The sequence below is a fragment of the Mirounga leonina genome, unplaced genomic scaffold, assembly GCF_011800145.1.
Source record: "Mirounga leonina isolate KUSES-001 unplaced genomic scaffold, KU_Mleo_1.0 Mir_201, whole genome shotgun sequence".
Lineage (NCBI taxonomy): Eukaryota > Metazoa > Chordata > Mammalia > Carnivora > Phocidae > Mirounga > Mirounga leonina.
Genome location: NW_023270504.1, coordinates 1,169,852 through 1,191,231, shown reverse-complemented (window position 1 = coordinate 1,191,231; position 21,380 = coordinate 1,169,852). Strand labels below are relative to the sequence as shown.

Sequence of the window (21,380 nt, the reverse complement as noted above, 5' to 3'; positions counted from 1 at the left end):
TTATTTATTCAAGAAAGAGAAAGCGCACAAGCAGGGGAGGGGCAGAGGGAAAAGCAGACTCCCCACTGAGCAGGGAGTCCCACAGGGGACTCCATCCCAGGACCTGGGGCTCATGAGCTGAGCTGAAGACAGCTGCTTAATCTGAACCACCCGGGTGCCCTGAGATCTATATGAACTTTAAAAACCCAATAGCATATAAATGAAATAAGTCAGTCAGAGAAAGACAAATACCATATGATTTCACTCATATATGGAATTTAAAAAACAAAACAAATGAACAAAGGGAAAGAGAGAGAGAGAGAAACTAAGAAACACACTCTTAACTATAAAGAACTCATGGTTACCAGAGGGGAAGTGGGGGAGGTTGAAACAGGTGAAGGGGATTAAGAGTACACTTCCCTGATGAGCACTGAGTAACATATAGAATTATTGAATCACTATATTTTACGTCTGAATCTAATGTAGCACTGTATGTTAACTATACTGGAATTAAAATTAAAAACTTAGTAAAATTTTTAAAAACCCAATAGCATAATAAACTCATTTGAAACCAATACTCAAAATACTGGCCAATATTTGCAGGAAGATTTAATAATCTTGAAGCCAAAGCACAATATGATTATCATTATATAAGATTTTGCATCCAATTTAGACTTTGTAACCACTTGTTTGGAAGGAAGTCCAATTACTTTTTACAGAATTAACAACTACATACTGTAGTTACAAAGGGTTTCAGTAAAGTAGTACAGTTATGAGAAAAGTAATAAAATCAATTGAAAACACCAATTGCAACCTGTTCTGCTACAGCTTGTATTCCTTAAATGTACATTATCTCCTATCTGGTGGGCCATGGAGAATGGGGACAGTGTAACAAGGAAGTGGTGTTGGTCCACACATATATTTGACAATTAATTTCCCACAATGAAAGAGACTTTAGCAATATATGAAGACTTCAGATAAAAACTGCACACTCTTCAGCAGGGCCTTCCTTTGGTGTAAATAGTGGCTGATTTTCTGGCTTCAAGAATCAGAACCCTTTTCACTGGCTACCTGATGAAGCTGGAGGCATAAAATATGTTACCAGGACATTCTCCATGCTATTTTCAAAACTTTATGAGAAAGCTACATTGTGAATCAGTTTTTTGTAGTTTTGATGAAGTTGCTCTCTGTTAAAAGCAAAAGCCCTAAAGTTCACACTTCTCAAAAGAGGAGTCAAGAGCACCAGAGTATAATGTTGCAAATGTTTGATTAAGGGGAATGCTGGGGGCAATGCTAAAAAAAAAAAAAAAAAAAAAAAAAGGTCTTTGGGCTTCTGTTGGTTAATAGGATTATAATTGTTTTAGTTATTGCTTTGGTTACAAAGCTCCATGGGTTTAAAGTAGTCTATCTCACCCTTAAGTCCTATTGTTTTCACTGTGTAATTTTGTAGAATGTCAAAAAATGCACAGATGGTGGCCACTGAAAAACAAAAACAGAAACAAAAATTACAAGTATTGGCAAGGATGCACTGTTGGTAAGGCTGTAAAATGGTGTAGCCACTATGGAAAATAGTAAGGAGGTTCCTCAAAATATTCAAAATGGTACTAACATACAATCGAACAATTCCAGTTCTGGGTGGAATGGTTGAAGCAAATGGAACAAAAGCACTAATCTGAAAAGAGAGATGCACCCCTCCGTTCACTGCAGTATTATTTACAATAGCCAAAATATGGAAGCAACCTAACTGTCCACTGATAGACGAATGGGGAGAGAAGATGTGGGATCCACACACACACAGTGAAATGTTACTCAGCCATTAAAAAGTATGAAATCTTGCCATTTGTGACAACATGGACGGACCTAGAGGGCACTATGCTAAGTGAAATAAGTCAGGTAAGGAAGACAAATACCACATGATTTCACTTATATGTGGAATCTGAAAGACAAAATAAATAAACGGAAATAGACTCCTAAATACAGAGAACAAATTGGTGGCCGCCACAGGGGTGGGAGGTAGAGGGATGGGTGAAATAGGTGAAGGGATCGAGAGGTACAAATTTCCAGTTATAAAATAAATAAGTCATGAGGACGTAACCTACAGCACAGGGAATATAGTCAATAATATTGTAATAACTACATATGGTGACAGATGGTAAGACTTGAACATTTTGTAATGTATATGTCAAATCACTATGTTGTACATCTGAAACTAATATAATATTGTATGTCAACTATATCCCAATAAAAATATTTTATAGAATTGACATCTTGTATGTATATTTTTATGCAGAATTGCATGAATTTGTTGTTAAAATTACATATTGATTTTTTAAAAAATCTTAGTTACTTGTTTATTTTTAATCTTTCAGTCCTTACAGATCTACCATATAACTTCTCCATACCACCTTTTTTTTTCCCAATCCATTTTCTATCCCCCATTGTTTAGCAAAGGATATGATCTCCAACATTTTTTTAAATTTTATTATTTTATTATGTTATGTTAATCACCATACATTACATCATTAGTTTTTGATGTAGTGTTCCATGATTCATTGTTTGCATATTTATTTGAGAGAGAGAGAGAGCATGAGAAGCATGGGGAGGGACAGAGAGAGAAGCAGACTCCCCACTGAGCAAGGATCCCGATGTGGGACTCGATTCCAGAACCCTGAGATCAGGACCTGAGCCAACAGCAGACACTTAACTGACTGAGCCACCCACACACCCCTAATCTCCAAAATATTTAAAGAATTTCAGAATGAATATATATTTCATCATGTGGTGGAACTTCCTTATACTGGTTATGTTTTAGATACTGTTTCATCATTAGCCATTCCACTTTATAACATAGGAAATTATTTTGGCACTAATCAATAGCACACATCTGTGAGAATATTTTTTCTTCTTCACTGTCACTGTAAAGTCTATTAATAGCACTGCTAAAATGATATTCACTGATTTGTGGAAATTTCACTAAAATCCTTGATGATTAACTGTTGACAATCCCATTGCCAATCTTACCTAGTGCTCCTTGTGTTGTCCAAGCCATGAGTTTGACAAAGAAAACATTTTTTCCTAAAATGACTTTTAAAGATTTCAAATGTTGACAACTCTTTTATATCCATTGTCTGTAATGTTACAATAACATTTCCTCTCTGGCTTTTTAATTTCTTATGAATATTACATGAGCAAACAGGGAAACATCCTTTTCATGATCCTTTTATCCTGTGGTAATCATTCTCTTGATACTTGACATCCTCATCATCTCCTTGATGGTTCTCAAAACCAAACTAAACTTAATGGAATAGAAGAAATTAATTCATTTGAAGTTCTCCCCATCATTGCCCTAATAACTTCTAGTATAGAGGATAAGATTATTTTTTTCTTCTTTACTGTTTGGCTTATCATATTTTGAAATCATTTATGCAATTCTTTGGAAATATGACTTTTTCCTTATCATATTTTTAAACATTTCAATGACAGAAGTACAGTGTTTAAACCTCCCCTTTACATTTAAGAAACCTCCCCTGAAAACTTTATCAACATGTTTCTTTGTAAAATATTCAATTATTCTTGATGTTTTCATTACTTCAATAAAAAAAAAATCTCATTGGCCAATTAGGCTAACAGCTAACTGGTCACTTGTGAGCAAAGCTATGAAGCCCAGTTTCAAATATTCAATTGAACATTATCAACTTTTTTCCTCATTTTTTGACATTTTAAATCTGCCCTCTTGTAAAACTATCTGCTAGACATGACTTTGGGTTTCCTGCAAGTATCTCAGTCTCTAGTATCCAAAAGAAAACTCATACTCTTGCTCCCAAAATGAGTTCGTTCTTTCATCCAACAAATATTTATTGAGCTCCAGTTATGTGGCAGGCACTGGGTTAAATCTGGAAGAATCAGGGTGAACAAAATCAGATAGATCTTTCACTCAAAAAAGTTGGAAGTCAAGAAGGGAAGGCACACAAATCAAATAAACACAATAGGTAATTACAAACTCACATAAGTTACGTGAAGAAAGGGGTACAGCTTTTTGTTGTAAAGGAATTTGTTCTGCATTCAGGAATCACGACACCCAATAAATTCAAGCATTAAATAAAATTTGGTGGATGGACTGGAATTAATTGAGCAAACGGAGGACACACCATGTGCAAAAGTTTGGTACATGGTCAAACAAAGGCCAACGTGTACGGAGACCTTGTCATAGCCCCAAATCCCTTGGTCTTTGTCCAGAGAATCATGGAAATCCTCTTAACTATTCTAAGCAGAATTTGACCGAAGCAAAATCTGATTTGGAAAACGTCACTCTGGAGAGCAATTTGGAGGGATAGTCAGAGTGGAGGAGAAGAAACCAAAGAGCAGGGTCTGGCAGAAACCTAGGTCAGAGAGATGACGGTGGGTAGTGGCAGCAGAGAAGGAGGAACATTGAGGTATGAGGGACGGCGTGCAAGAGCAGATGTGACACAAAAGGGAGAAGTTTCTACTTGACCCACTCCACAAATTCCTTCAAACTGCCTCTTAATTAACTGCATGTATGCAGACATCTCTCCTGGATAACACTCTTTCCGTTAGGGGGTTTTCAAGGGCTGGGAAAGAAACCCCTGCTCAGACATGTTTATCAGTAAGAGTATTTATCATCTCACACAATGGGGTGTCCCAAGTTTTGGCGGGCCTGTGGTCAGCCCGCTCTGACATTCATAACACTGTAGTCATTCCAAAGCTGGACTCCCTCAGGCTCAGAGATGGCTTCCAGCACAGGTGAAGTTACAGGCTTGCTAAATCACACCAGCAGGAGTGCGGCGAACCTCTGCAGTCATGGCATATTAATCTTTCCCCTCAACAGACCCAGGAACAAGGTCGGCAGTCCTTACCTACACCCATAACCACTGCCAGGGGAATGCCAGGTTTTGTTCCGTCTAACCCAGGTTCCTGAACCACTACAAAAAATAGCATCAACTCAGACTAGTGCTTCTCAAAGTGTGAGCCCCTCACGAGCAGCATCAGTATCTTCTGTGAACTTGTTAGAAATGCAAATTCTTTTGCATCAGAAACTCTGGGGATGGGACCAGGCAATATGTGCCTTAACAAGCCCTCCAGGTGATTCTGATGCGTGCTCTCTAAAGAAGCAGCATCAGCTCAGACTGATCGGAACAAGTCATGAGGTTTCCCTGAATCACATGGACTCTGCAGAGTAAAATGAACTCCTGATTAGAGTTTGAGAAAAACATGTGTGTGTCTTAGAGTCTGCCCAGTTTGAGACGAACTCTCTAAGTTAGGTGGTACTTAAATTTTTTTTTAACTTAATAAAACAAACTTTTCAGGACACTGAGAGAGACTAGCCAAGTAGTTTTCAAGTGCCCATGATTCCTTATCAAATGCAATGCACAACAATTTCTAGATATTACACTTTTTTTCCTATCTGAAGGTAGGAATCTTGAATTATTCAAATGAGCTGTCATGATATTGTTGCTCACACAGTGCTGGGGGCAGTTGCTATTTCTCACCCCACTCCATAGCCAGCCCCTACATGGACCAGAACTTATTCCAGTAAACAGAGAGAGTGTCTCAGTCTATGAAACACTTTCCATAAGGCAGAAATGATGTGTTCAAGGAGAAATCCAGTTACAACTTTTGGGATACAAAAGGACAAGATTTTCCTGACCTATTTATGGAAAACTGACTATCAACTATTGTAAACAAGCAACAAATAAATAAAGGCACTTAGGCAAGAGATCGTAAATGCATTTATTCTCAAATTCCACAGCTAGCCATCTAGGAAAGGACACAGTGATCTTGATGTGCTTTGCTTAAAGAAAATAGTCAAAACATATTAATAATCTACGAGGTATAAAAACATTTATTAGTGAAGGACCTGGAATCTCAGACCTCTTCCGGAGATTTTTCTGTGAGTCTCTCATTGGAATATGAAATAGATAAAGCTACTTTAATCAGAGAGTTGCTTAAAGTGAATTTGTCAGGAAAAGGAAAATGGTCTACAGTTATTTGTTCTCTGTTTCTGACATCTGTGCCAATTCCAGAGAGTAGAAACTCAGTTTCCAAGAGATCATCATTTGTTTTGGGCTATGATCTCATTTACAAGTAGAGGTTCTTAGTTGCAAATCATGGCAACGAACTCTGCTAATAGTTCAAACAGAAAAGGAATATACTAGAGGTTATTAGGTAATGTGTACAATTCCCAGGGGACTCAGAGAAGGTTTGGAGGCTATGCAACCAGGAACAATGTCCAGAATCATACCTCACAACTGGTGCTTCTTTCTCTAGTTGGCACAAACCCCCTGGCTTGTATCATTGACACTAACACTCAAACTTCTTCCACTGCTTCCATGGAAAATGGCATTCGCTACCTCCATCACAGGGATTCGGTGAGCTGCCAACTCTTTTGGGTCAGTAGTTTCCAATTCAAAGTCTGTTGCCGGTGGCTCTAAGGGGCCAAATCTAAGTCACATGCCACCCTGGCCACAAAGGGAGGTAAGGGGAATGAGTCACTGGTGTCTAAAGTGAGAAGAAATTCATAAGGTGGGAATATCCTAACACAGAAAATTGTTCAAAGGTGCCAAGAAATCCAAAAGAATGGCAAATATCCACCAGATCCAGACTTAGGATGCTTTCTATGTTTACACTCTGCTTTCCTTCTACTTTTTGCCATCGGTTACGGGTGAAGCAGGCAAATAAGTACAGCAGTCACACTCTGTCCACACTTGTAGACTTCTTATCTCAGTGGTTGGAAATGACAGAAAGCAAGCACCGTGCTATGCCCAATGCTGCCAGGCTGCCCCACTGGACCCAGGACAACATAAGAAAATCTCTATGATAGCAAAGTTCTTAACAGAGATCTCAATTATTCATAAAATAATGGGTTATTAGTCCTAGAGAAAATGTTAATACATCATCTTGTCCAAATCCTTCCATTTAAATAAGTTGACTATTTTTTTATCACATTTATTTTTAAAAAGGCATATGTGACAGAAAACATTGTGGCACTTAAAATTTGGAATTTTTAATGAAAAATTACATGAAGCCAGAGTTTCCTGAGCAATCAATATTTTTAAGGGAAGAAATTCACTTTTTTTTTCTTTTTTAGAGAGAGAGAGAAAGAGAGTGGAGGGGGAGGGACAGAGGAAGAGGGAGAGAGAGAATCTTAAGGAGGCTCCACACTCAGGATGGAGCCTGAAGCGGGGCTCAGTTTCATGATCGTGAGGTCATGACCTGAGCCAAAATCAAGAGGCACTTATCCAACTAAGTAACACAGGTGTCCCAGAAATTCATTATTTTTATTTTTTTTAATTTTTTATTGTTATGTTAATCACCAAACCTTACATCATTAGTTTTTGACGTAGTGTTCCATGATTCATTGTTTGTGTATAACACCCAGTGCTCCGTGCAGAACGTGCCCTCTTTAAATTGACCTTACTTAATAAGAAATGTATTAACCTAGGGCAATGGAGATCAAATAGTTAACCACCAGGGCTGGCTATTAGGAGGCCACAGACACCCTTGCTGAAATTAGAAAAACTGTCTTCCTAAATACATTTTTTTACTTCCATATGCTGAAAATTATCATTGTATTCTTATATCCTTAGGAACAAAATGATTTACTACCCTCTACCCTAAATTTGTCATAACAAATATATAAATTTATAATGTCTAAAAGTGAATGTTATCTTTTGGGTTGTGCAGTACACAACGTGCACAACCATGCATGATAGCCCTGGTAGCAACCCCTCTCTGCAGAAAATCCGTTCTAGAGCATACTTTGTTAAATCATTAAGTACATGGATATATATATGCCATATAGAGAGACTGCTTTAACAAAAGATCTTAAAATGCAGTGGCTCAAAAAAAAATGTTATCTTTCACCTATGTAACAATCTCAAGCAGGGTTTGGCAAATTACAGTCTTTGGGCCAAATTCAGTGCCCAGCCTGTTCTGAATTGGTCCTCAAGTTAGGAAAGGTTCTTACAAATGTAAATGGTTGTTTAAACAAAGGAAGGATGTGTGACAGTTTCAATATGTGGCCTGAAAAGCCTGCAATATCATTATTTCTTTACTAAAAAAAAAATTTGCCAACCCCTGGCATAAAGGCTGATCTGTGGTCAAAGAGCGAAGCTCTGTGCCACAAGGGCCATCAAGGACATAGGTTCATTCTATCATGTTGTTCTACCATCACTCACCCAGGATGTTGTCTTCATCTGCACGGTCAAGGTTTGCTCATCATCACCACTTCCACATCCTAGTTGGTGGAAAGGGGAAAACCAAAGTGAAGGCCAAACACTTCTGTTTTTTAAAAATCTAAGACCAGTATATCACTTCCCTTAGATCACATGACAGAACCATAGCATATTGTCATGGCTAACTGCAAGATCAGGGGGGAAATGTAATCTCTGGCTGGGCAGCCACGTGCTCAGCTGAAATCCTCAGGTTTTTATTGCTAAGAGTCAGAGGGGAGTGACTGGTACTAGGAGAAATTAGAAATCTGTGCCACATATACTACACAGAATCCTCCTGATTTCCTCGGTTGATGCTGAGCTATTTCAAAAGGTTAAGATCTCCCATCATGCCCACACCACATATCAGGATAATTCCCATGGAGCGAATTTCCACGGTGGGGATTCCTGTCAACAATCAACACAGCTTTCCCTCTCTCTCTCTCTTTCTCTCTCTCTCACACACACACACAGACACACACACACACACAAATAAGCAAAGGTGAGGGAAGAAGTAGGAGAGGAAGGCCTAGGGAAAAGGAGACAGGAACAGGATGGGATAAGGCACTCATCAGATAAGAAGGTAGGTATTTCAGGATCTTCCAGTTAACGGCCAAAGTAGCTGAAACTTATATTGTCCTCAGCCACTTACTGTCTTCCCTGAGGCTGGTGAAGACAGTCCTAGTTGGCTGCTCAGGCAGAGACTACTAAATATAAAAACAGTCTCAGTCTAATCTGAGGATAATAAACACTAGTCAGGTCCCTGATTGGCGCAGGTGAATCCAGGTCTTACTGACATCGGGCGTCCCATCATCCTGTGTTTATTTGTTGGATATTTTTCAGTGATGGGGTTACATGTTTACAACAGGTGAGGACCCACAAAACGGTCTTTCAGGTACCCTCTGCTTCTGTCCTCAAGTAAAACACCAGGCAGGTCTGAAAGCCTGAAGAGCCTAATTGCGTTTTTGGAGACCTTAGGAAAACTGTGGATCCCCCCACCGAGGACGAGCAACCCCTGTGAATGCCTGCAGCCCTGGGAGGTGAGAGGCACCCTAAATCTTCCAAGCCTCGCCGATCTGGGACAGCTCAGACAATAGCACCTGAGGAGATTCCATTAAAACATAAAGCCTCTAGGCAACCAAAAAGTATTGTTTTCAAAGTAAAAAACAATTACACATCTTAATGAGAAAAGGGTATGGTCATTTTTGAGAATTGAATGAGTGTCCAGAAAAAAAATATATGGAAGAAATATCTTAAAACCCCGACAGAGACCATTGTAACTGGTTTAAGCAGAAAGGGATTTCAGAGGGGCATGGCTGCTTACAAAATCATGAGTAGGTGCTAGATCCCCACCCCCAGAACTAGCCCACGCAGTTTGGCCTCCGCCACAATCAGGAAGATAAGGAATCATCCATTGCCCCCGCTGCAGACGCCAGGAACCGCCTCAGCTGGAGCCAACAAGGACCAGTTCCCTGTGCCCTGCCTCTCAACACCCACAGCTAGTGCCAGATGCTGGGGCCCCGTCACAGCTGCCACAGGAAAACAAGGGTTTCTACGACTTTACTGCAGAAGCACCGATTCCCCCTCACTCCACCTCATGCCTGGGTTCACATGCTTAGTGGGAGCCACGTTAAATGTGGAACCCAAGCTGAAAGCCTGAGAAATGTAGAGACTGCTTTTCCCAAATCCAACACACACACAAACATATTAAAAGGGGTTTGGAGTCATATTATAGATGATGTAGTGCACATTTGTCACTATTTTTGTCTGCTGGCAGAAATCCCCCACAATACTGTATTTCACAATTTCTAGGATGCGCACTGTTTTTTCACAATTAAATATCTCTGAAATCAGATGCTTCTGATGCTCCCTGGCTTCTTAGATGCCCCCCATTTCAGAGACACCCAAAGGGGAAAGTAAATGCTCAGCAAATGTTGGCTATTACAATCATTAACCTCATTAAAAAGAGGGGAGATTAATGGCAGCTGTGACATTTTACCATTGTTCAGCATCTCATTATGATTAGAAAATAGGATAGATAACTCTCATTTTTGTACCATGGTACTCATACAGAGCAATCTGTACATTTTATATCTATGATTTACAAATACCAACTCCCAATCATCAGTATCTGCACAGTAACTGGCAAATCAAATCCCCAATAACACAGCAATAATACAACCCATTCTGAGGCTAAAAAGAGAATTTGAGCTGATTCTGAAGTAAGGCATAGGCATTGTTTAGGAAAAATTACAAACAACAGCACAGAACGATGTGTTACACATTGACAACCTCAGTTTAAGTTTGTATAAAAGATTCCACATTAGCTGGGAAATAAACAAATGTGGACATAATTAATATGCAAAACATTGTCATTACTCTTTAGCTAAAGTGCGAAGATTTGGATGTGAAAGCAAGAAATATTATCTTCCCAAAAAAGAAGACCTCATTCTCAGGGGACATGGCATATATTTAATACATAGTGAGGAGTAATCCATTTTTGAATTTTAGAAGCACTGTTTTAACTATTTTAAGAGTTATGATTGGGGTGCCTGGGATGCTCACTCAGTTAAGCCTCCCACTCTTGATCTCAGCTCAGGTCTTGATCTCAGGATTGTGAGTTCAAGCCCTGCACTGGGCCCCACTGGGTGTGGAGCCTACTTTAAAAAAAAAAAAAAAAAAGTCACTGTAAACCTTTCTGGATGAGATCTTTAAAGATGAACAGTTATTTTTTGCTGGTTGGCAAACTAGCCCCCATACAAGGAGGGCAAGGAGAGACAGACAGAAGAGGCAGGCCACTCCAGATTGGTAGGTGGCAGGTTTAATAAGCAAGGGGATTTATTTACGAGGCTTGTCTCCCACGGCCGCAAGACAAGTAGATCTCCACACCTGCCTGCCAGAGCGTTAAAAGTTTACACAAAGGCCTTACCTGGGTTCAGTCTCCAATACCATGTAGATAGTCTCAACAACACATTACTCCCTCAAGGCTAGGTCCTTGAAACAGAGAAACAGCTCTGGCTGTGGGAACGTGGGCAGAACATACATTCCAAGGGCTGGGGAGCTGGTGAGCAGCCTCTGATTGCCCGGATCTAGCTCCTGGGTCAACTGGAGGTCACGTCCTCTCAGTGACTTTCCCCAACATCTTTCAAGATGTAAATCTTTAAAGGGGACTACCTCTTTTACATATTCATTTGAATTATTTGAATCAGATCAACTCTAGCTGAGCCTCCAGCCGTTTAAAAAGAAAACAGACACTGGGCTTTGTGTTCTGTGCAAGCAAACACAGAGCTCAGGACTGTACAACAAACCTCTGATTGGACTCGCAGTCAGGGTAAAATGCCTCCAATAGGGGTGAAGACTTCCCAGATCTTCCCTGTCAGAGCACTGACCAATCCGTAATGAAAGTGCTGGATTTATTCTCTCTCTCTCCACTCAGTAGGGCAAGCGTAAACCTAGTCTTGTTGCTTTTTCTGTCCCTAGTACCTGGCCTCGGGCATGCTCAATGAACATTTATTAAATAAATAAATTATCAAATGAGTGGTTGAGAAATAGTCCTGCGAAAAAAACCACTCCAGGAGTATTGAAATTCAAAATGGTCCTAAAAATGTCTCTCAGGTCTCGTCATAGTATTTTCCTCCAGGAAAGGAGGCAAAATTACAAAACAGCTGAATTCCTCTTTACAGGAAAATCCCTTTTTAAAAATTAAAGAAATACATATTTCATTGTGAAATATAGCACACATACATAAAGTAAGAGAAATATATGAACAGTTTAACTTAGGACCCAGGTGGAGAACTAGAACATTTCTAGGACCCCAGAAGCACGGCCACACCCCATCTACACTCTCAATTCACCTTCTGCAAACCCCTGCCAGTCACCACCCCTCTATTTCTTCTTTAATAACCAAAGTCACTATTGTCCTAACATTTGTGGGAATAATTTTTGTTTTACCACCTATGTTCAAATGCCTAAATTATAAGGTTTGCTTTAATTCCCTAAATAGTGAGTTTCCTTGGTTCATCAAGATTAGGTTATGATTCAAACTTCTCAAGAATATTTCATGTCTAGTGAGCAAAAACAGGAATGCACATGAAGTGCTGGATAACAAAAAAAAATGTCTTTCATTATATCACACACAAATAAAAAGTTTTACAAACACTAACCATTTTCATACAATTAGAAAAACAACAAGAGAATGAAAACAATTCAGAGCAACACATTTATTGAAGCTCTCGCTAAGCTTTCATTTACAAGCAAATATACTCGGGAAAAAAATCACAAGACAATATTTTAAAATGTTATACCATCTACATAAAAATTAAACTTGCAGAATTTACAAATTAATATTCTGAGCAGACAGATAAATTATACATCCTTTTGCAAAATCCAATCTACAGCATTTAAAAATTCAGAGTTACAATGTAAGACATTCTCTCTTTACAATCTACTTATTTACATAGCTTTTCCCACTGCAGATGATATAGTTCTCACCATAACTACCAAGGTTTGCAAACATAGTGTATTTAAAATATATTTAGCAGCATATAAAAAAAATTAGATAAAAGGGTAAGGAAATACTACTATTAAATAAAAATGAAATTAAAAGGTGATAATAGAAACGACTCCATAGGAAAAGTAGATCAAAATATATTTCTGTTAGGACATCAAAAATGTTTCCCATCAGAGAATGTACGCACAGCACTAATAAAACAATTTAACAGCATTTTAGTCCTGAGCACAGAATATAGCACAGCTGTAAAACTTTGGTCAATACAAGTAAACATCAACATTTAACACAAACTGTTTAACATTCTTTGTTAGTAGATAAAGGTCATCAATTCCACCTTAGGAAAAATCATCAATATTCTCCTAATCTTATTTTTTTCCCGTTATATTAAAAGACCTTGGAAATTTGGGAACCTTCTATAGACTGATATAAATACCAGACAAATGGACCACAATTTGACTAACATTCCCAATATGTTTAAATATATAAACCATCTAAACAGACTATACGATGAGTTACCAATGGGTTGCATTGTATTCCAGGTGTTTTCTGACTATCACAAAAGCAGACATCTTATAATTCAAATAATTTTAAAGTGTTTTTTATAGCTAGGCACAAAAATCCAGCCACAATAAAAGTGTGAATCAAGCAGTATACCAATTAAAGGATATATATGTATTGGCAGATATTATAATTAAGCGCACAGGCTAATACAGTTTTATTAGAATACCATTTATATTCAGCAGTTGGATTCAGATATATTTTCCAGTTAATCCCATTATAAGCTTTTGCCTAATAAATACAGGGCAACATTTCATTATGAACGTACAGAGTATTATCACAGTATTCAGTTTATGACTATCTTCATTCATGTTTAATTACTGGCAATATCTTCCCCCAGATCTCCTATGTCAGAGATCTGGCCATCTTGCAAATTGCGAGCCTTCCAAATTCTCACAGTTCGATCACTGCAAAACAAATTAAAAATGAACATGTGAAAAGAGGCAGAAAGAAATAGCTCTTAGAATCGTGTATTGTGAAGACATTTTCTGAAGAGGACCTCAATAGATCTAAGTAAAAATATACATTGTCCCATACGTATATCAAACAGATACCCATAATAATGATATTAAAAATAGTTCATATTGTCGAGGGCTTACTATATGGCAGGCATTGTTACTATGTGCCCTTTAAATATAAATACATTCAATTCTCTTTAACTACCATAGAGATAGATAATGCTATTATCCCCTTTGTATTGATGAGTAAATTGAGATCCAGAGAGGTTAAGTAATTTGCTCAATATCACAAAGTACATCCGTGATAGAACCGAGATTTCAACCTAGGCAGTCTGGTTCCAGGGCCCCACCTCCTAATCACTACACTGGATCTGCACTCATTGTTTCAAAAAACGACTCATGATACAACATTGGTCAGAGATCTTCAGGGACAACAGCTCACAGTAAGGTTACAGTAAGGCTTCTGGGAAGGGAGGAGATCGGGGCAGGGATTCCAGGGAGTTGGTGAATCTGTCAACAGTCAGAAGAGTTACCCTCAGGTGAAACAATAAGCCCACAGGAAAAGCAGGAAGCTACTGAGAAGTGGACTGATACTCCAATATCATAGAACATAGAAGATTCAAAGTGTTTCTGAGAAAACTTGTTTTTGTTCACCAGGCATGTGGGTACTGGGGAGTGGTCATTAAACCATCATGTTTCTTACTGTGTCTCTCATAGCTTGAAGGGAGTGTTACTTTTCTCTAATTATCTAGTAAACTCAAAGCCAAAAGAAAGTTTCCATAGAATTTCAGAGTTAAAAGGCACTTCAGAGATTATGCAATCCATTTCAAGGATAAAGAAAGTTTAGTTACGTGCCCAATGTAACATAGTAAAGGGCAGAGGTGAGCCTAGGGTCTAGGCTTTCTAGTTTCTAATCAGCAATCTCTGTTCTTCCTAAGAGTTCTTATCACAAGCAAACAAGAAACGTTTTTTTCTTCTTTTTGTATCTATTTGAGATGACAGATGTTAACTAACTTATTGTGGTAATCATTTCACAATATATATAAGTCAAATCATTATGCTGTATGCCTTACACTTATACAATGCCATATGTCAATTATATCTCCACAAACTCACACAGCATATGTACGCTGAAACAGCAAGGGGATATGTTCATTCATGCACCTACTCATACACCCATTCATTTATTCAACCGTCCATTTAACAAATGTTTATTGAGAACCTGCTGTGTTCCAGGTACTATTCAGGTGCTTGGGACAATTTAAAGACAAACAAGCAAACAAACAAATAAATAACAAAACCCTCTCCCAATGTAGATTATACATTCTAACAAGAGGAGACAGTGCCTGGGAAGCACTTAGAACAATGCGTGGCAAATACTAAGCACTATACAAGGGTGTGTTAATTGACAAATAAATAAAGTAGAATTTGAAAATAGGCCTTCTGATTTTATTGACCATTTTCCTGATTTTTAAGTTACATAGGAAATACATTTGCATCTGGTGCACCATGGGTAAACTGAGAAAAAGTTCAGTCCTTCAAAAATAAGACTATACTGTGGAAGAGAGGTGTTACAGTAACATCATACTTCACCCACCAGATCTCAGTGACATATAATACTTTCTGAGTCTTACATTGAGTGTCCCACATCTTTGAGGGGTATTATTTCCAGTAAATTATCAAGGACACAGCAAGTTTCCAAGAGAATAAACAAAAGTAGTGAGTCTTAAGAAAGTAATACATCTTGGAAATAACATCAATGAAGCACCAAAGGTAAGCACCTTAGAAAAACACAAAATAAATCAGCTTTGAAGTACTTTAGAGACACGAGAAAATAAATCTAAGCGAAAAGAGGGATTCAATGAAAATAGCACAAATAATAAGAGATACCATAGAAATACAGCAGAGGTTGCAAAATAAAGTCAGGGTAATCGTGCATTTAGGATAGATGAATCAAGAATGTGCTCCGATTAAGTTAAATGTAAAAATGACAAAAGGAGATTTCCAAGGTAGATATTCATGAGACATTTTATTTTATTTGAATGAGACCAAGACCTCACATTAGGGCATATATGCTTTCCTTGCCAAAGTACTTATATACATGTCATTTTTATGGTCACAACATCTCTCCACTTCCTTCAAGCATCGTAAACGTCACTTCCTCAGTGAGACCTTCACCAACCATCCTATTGTGTGACCTCCTCCCCATGATACTCTCTTCCCTGCTCCCTGCTTTATTTTTCTCTATAGCACCTATCACTATGTAACATATTTTAGTTATTTATTTTCTTTTCTTCTCCTTAGAATGAAACTGGGGGTCTGATCTGTTTTGTTCGCAACTCTTCCCAAGAGTCTGGAACAGTGCCTGACATATTGGGGATTCATCATGAATGAAAAATAAGCAAATAAATCCATCAATCCAGCTTCCCTAAGAGGGAGGAAGCAGATATTATTATTAAGTACTTATTCAGCTGACCCTTGAACAACACAGGTTTGAACCACGAGGGTCCACTTTCACATGGATTTTTCGATAAACAGCACAGCACTGTAAATGTATTTTCTCTTCCTTATGATTTCCTTAATAACATTTTCTTTCCTCTAGCTTCCTTTATTGTAAGGATATGTATATAATACATATAACATACAAAATATGTGTTAATTGACTAATTATATTATCAGTAAGGCTTCTGGCCAACCGTAAGCTATTAGCAGTTTAGTTTTGGGGGGAGTCAAAGTTATACCTGGATTTTCAACTATGCAGGGGTCAGTGGCCCTAAGCCTGCATGGTCCAAGGGTCAACTGTACTCTACAGAGAGGAAGAACAGGAACAAAGAGATTTTTTAAAATTATTTATTCTAAATGTGAAGAATGATAAGTTTGTTGTCTTTCTGGGAAAAAAAATCTTTAGAAATTAGTCACCTATAAATGATTTTTTAAATTAAAATCACCAGGGGAAGATCTGGCAGCAGACTTCCCATATAAGCAGAGTCTGGATACAGAAGTAACATTATTCTCATGTATTCTGGGGATTAAACCAGTGTCCAAAGTGCACATCAGAAAATATAAATAAGAGATCTTAAATAGAATGATTGTAATAAAAGAAGGGTTTTTATATGTTCTACATTTCCCAGACATTTACAACTTATAATATTTATTAAATCTGAACACAAGCAACCAACACAGAGAAAAATCACACAGGAAAACTTACTCGGCTGCAGTAAAAATGTGGGTGGAATTAACACATATGGCATTGATAGGACTATCATGACCCTTCATCTCTCCGACTGGCACAAAAGTATCCATGTTCCACAGCTTCAGAATGCCCCCTCTGCAGCCACTGAGCAGAACCGGGTGCCCTGGCACCACTCCTAGGGCACAGACCCAATCCTTATGTGCATTTGGAACTTGCTGAGAGAAAGAAAGAGAAATCAGCAGCTTAAGAGAAGCCCTCCAAAATGACATTTTCACAGCAAAGTAAGTTACAAATATTTTTGTTGACAATACAATATTTGGAATACTGAATGGCCTGGAAACTATAAAAATCATTTTCTATGCAATCGTTCTTAGTGACTTACAGAAATAAATCTGCAATTTGCTTCCAATTTGCCTCAATTATTATTAGTGTTATCAATATTAAAGACCTATAATGTTAAAAATCTTACAGAATCTAAAAGACCCAGAAAGTATACAGAATTATTCACATCGCATTCTCTTCATGGGAGTTAATATCTCACCTCTCTCCAAAATGAATTCAACAAGTTTGAAAACTACAACCTGGTACGTAGACTATAAAGAATGCCTCATAAAGTTACTGCCTTCAACCTTTGGTAAAAAACATGGAGGCTTAAGGCTTTTTGGAGAAGACCAGAGCTAACATACATTTCAGAATGAGTAAACAATAATTCTAAGCTCAAACTATATGACTATATTTGAGTGTAAATATATTTATATGAATAATATAAAAGTCACAACCATGAATGTATATCTATAAAGGATTTTGAATGCGATAAATGCATCTGTTGCCAGTTTGTTCCATTGACCTGCTACTTGTTCATTTTGTTTTCATCTGTCCTTACCTAGAAGGTATTATTAAATATTGAATGTTGCCCTTCTCATAATTAGTAACTCCGGTGGCTGAAGATGAAACACTCTTTAAGAGGCTCTTCAAGTTCTTACATGGACCAGTGGTGGCTCTGAAGAACCAGTACCCACTCCATCCCATGAAAGGTTTTGCATTACCTGTAGAAGGTCTTTTTGAGCTAAGTCCCATTTCTTGATTCCATTATCTCTGGACCCACTAAATAGGTTATCCCCTTGTATGGTTAGCGCTTCAATGCCATCATAATGAGGGGGCTCAAAATTGTGGGTGGGACTCACAGTTCCCAGAGCCCCTTCAGTTACATCAAACATCTAAAAAAGAAACAGAGAGAAAGCAGACATCCTATTTAACTTACAAATAAACACCTATATGTGTTCATACCTAGAAACACATATACGTGTATATTAACCAGATGTGACATGTTTTGTTCTAATATTTTACTAAATTAACTAAATTAACCTGGTATGAATGACTCAGGATGAACCCGGACCCTATTTTCACATTACTTTTGCTTACATGTCACATGCTTATGTGTCTGTAGGCTTTTAAGAAAGGCAACCAATTTTTTCATGTCTGAGTGTACAAATGATATGTTTAATAATACAAATACTACATATCAATCCACTTGAAAGTCAGAAAAATGATATGGCTGTTATTTAAACACTATTAGATAGTTCTGCAATCCCAGTGGTCATCTCAAATTTCCCAAAGTTGCTCTTCAAAACCTCCCAACCCCCTCAGTTGCCCTCATCTCTGTTGACCTTGTAATTTCCTGAAAAGGCTAGCATGATCAAAAATGAACTTTTTGGATTCTTCCCTCCATTCCAAAAGTTTCCTTTTATCTTCAAACATTCTCTTACCCTTCCCTTCTTTTCAGATGCTAAAGTGTGCTTACCGCTTCCCAAGGTTCACATCACTGTTGTGGTTCTAACTGTTCCTACCAACTTCATCAATTACCACCACTTCCCTCTTCACACTTTCCCTCTCCACCAGAGCCTGCTTCCTAAGCAGACAGGCATACCCAAGTCTACCAAATACAAAATCCTCTTCCTTTAACCATTCTATTTTCATGTCACTAACCCATTTCTCATCTCTTAATCTCAGATTCTAAAAAGAGTACTTATTCTTTTCCTATATCTCTGTTACTGTATCCTCTTTTTATTCCTAATTGGTTCTTACAGGAATTCCCAAGGCTGAGTCCTGGCAACCTCTCTCTCCTTTGGCCATGTCAGCTACTCTAACCCCTCGAACATCTGCTTCTACTCGAATGGCTCCCAAACCTGCATGCCTAGTCATAACTTACATTGAACTCTAGACTTGCCTTTCAAATGGCCTACTCGCCTACATGAGGATGACTTCTATTACTTAGTATCTCCAATTTAATATTTCCAGAACCAAACTGTGCATCTTCCCTTATCTGTTAATTTCATTAAGATCTGAAGATCATAATAAATTCAGTATAGAAGATGGTGACAGTGAGAATTATGCATTAGTTGGATGACTGAGCCAAAGATCTTTAAAATCCCTCCCAAACTATCTTCTATGAAAAATGAGAATACATGATTGAATAATAAGACAATAAAATCAAAAACTATGAGTGAGGAAAAGATCACGAAGAAAAAGTAAAGGATAGAAATGGAAAAAAAAGAAAACTGATTAAGAGAAAAGAGCTCTAGGTGCATATGAATACTCCAAATCTATCATTTAATAGGAGAATATAATTTCACTCTATCATACACACTTTGATGTAATGATCCTTGGAGCCAGTGACGATTAGATCTTGTCCATTAGAAATCTGATCTACAGTAAGGCACATAACAGGGCCTAGGTGTCCTGTTAACTTTCCAGTAGACTGAAACCTTTAAAAAGAAAGAAAATAATTTTGTTTGAAAATATTTCTTAATGTACTGAGGCTAAGCCTCAACATAAATAATCTATATTCTTTGATGAAACTGTTCACTAATGTTCTTTTTTATTTTAGCTCCACCTCTTTGCAACTTTCTTCAAGTTCAGAGTCCAAAAATGGCCAAACTAACCTATTCTATGATTGATGTGTGAGGATTCCTAAGTTATTCCAAAGTGACTAATGTCATTCAGACAGTAAACTTAAAAAGGCAACAAAACTTGCTAAAGATTGATTTTAATCCAACCTAAGTCCAGGTAAACCTTAATCTGTTGAATGTCCAAATATGTTATAAATATATGACCAAGGTCCAATTTGGAATTTGATTAAAACAACTATCACTTATATAACTACACAATCAGCAACAATATGGGAAAAGACTACTTTATAACAAACACATGAATTCTCACATATACACATACACATGTATGTACACCCATCATATAGACATGTACACACATGTATACACCTATACACACAAACATGTGTATATGTGTGTCAGAAAGTAGGCGGTCCATTTCATCAGTTATTATAAAGATTGGAAATGACCAGGATATATAACTAACTGGTAGAAAAATGTATGACATCAGTTGTCAGGGGGTAACAACAAACCTTTGTCCATAGTCCTACCTCAAACAAACTGCTGAAATACAGAGATATATTTAACTTGTAGAATATTAGTTTCTTGAAAACTATTCTCTTAGTTACTTTGTTACAATACATCCACATTTAATCATGTTGCTGAAATCAAGCAGGTTTCAAAGGACTTAACTTTTCAGCAAAAATAGAAAGTGTAAAGATTTTCAAAAGCTGCTATCTTTTCTGTCTCATGGCATGACTTTGAGTGTCTTCCTCCATGGTGCTCTGACTACGAGGCAAGTTTTAATATCTTTAAGAATAAACCAAGTACTCACCTCTTTTCTCATTCTCTTAAGCACTGTGTTCAATTTTCTACATTCTATTTCTAAAATAGTACTCAGGACTGTGTTTCTTCTCTCTTTCATCTATTTACCTGTAAATTATGTTTATTATACTTTCTCAGTCATGTGTTAAAATGTTACAAGTTATAACTAGTCATTTTCAGTTTCCAAAATATCCGTCACTCAGTATCCTTTAATTGCCTGTTTAGTGGCCATTACCCTCCATTACAACAGAGCCCTAAGAAGGCAGATACCACATTTGTCTTGCTCAGTCTTTATTTCCAGCACCTACCACAGTCTTGGTGCAGTGCCTCCCAGAATCAATGCTGAAAAAATACTTAACTAAGAAATGAATATTCCCTTGCTGCCAAAATTTTCAAGAACTAGAAAAGAAGCTAAAATAAACACTCGACTAAAGGATAAAAGCTCATATTTCCAGGCAAATAAACACCAAATCAGAGATGTAATGCTTTAGATTTCAACTTATCATTTTTTTTACCCATTTCGATCTTAATACTTTATCTTTTCTATATATTTTATATTCACAAAAACTCTGTAAGGATTTATGCCCAAATTTGTTAAATTAAGTTTATAAATTAAAAATTTTGAAATACAAGACGTTTAAGTGATGCTGCCCCCAAAATAACTCTTTCAAAGGTCCTGGTGGAACTAGAATGAGCATCTTGATCTCTTCCTAGTAAACAACATGAATTGTAGACAAATAT

The 21,380-nt window shown here is 37.5% G+C and overlaps 1 protein-coding gene across 1 annotated transcript in view; it reads right to left on the bottom strand.

Moving 5' to 3' along the window:
* Positions 1–12,412: 12,412 nt before the first annotated feature.
* Positions 12,413–21,380, bottom strand: part of KIF21A (kinesin family member 21A) — a 150,169-nt gene continuing 141,201 nt past the window's right edge. The window contains exons 35-38 of the mRNA XM_035027912.1: positions 19,574–19,691; positions 17,973–18,143; positions 16,942–17,141; positions 12,413–13,682 (exon numbers count right to left, since the gene is read on the bottom strand). Coding sequence (XP_034883803.1) covers positions 13,589–13,682; positions 16,942–17,141; positions 17,973–18,143; positions 19,574–19,691 — 583 coding nt within the window. The 3' untranslated portion in view covers positions 12,413–13,588. The remainder of the gene's footprint in view (positions 13,683–16,941; positions 17,142–17,972; positions 18,144–19,573; positions 19,692–21,380) is intronic.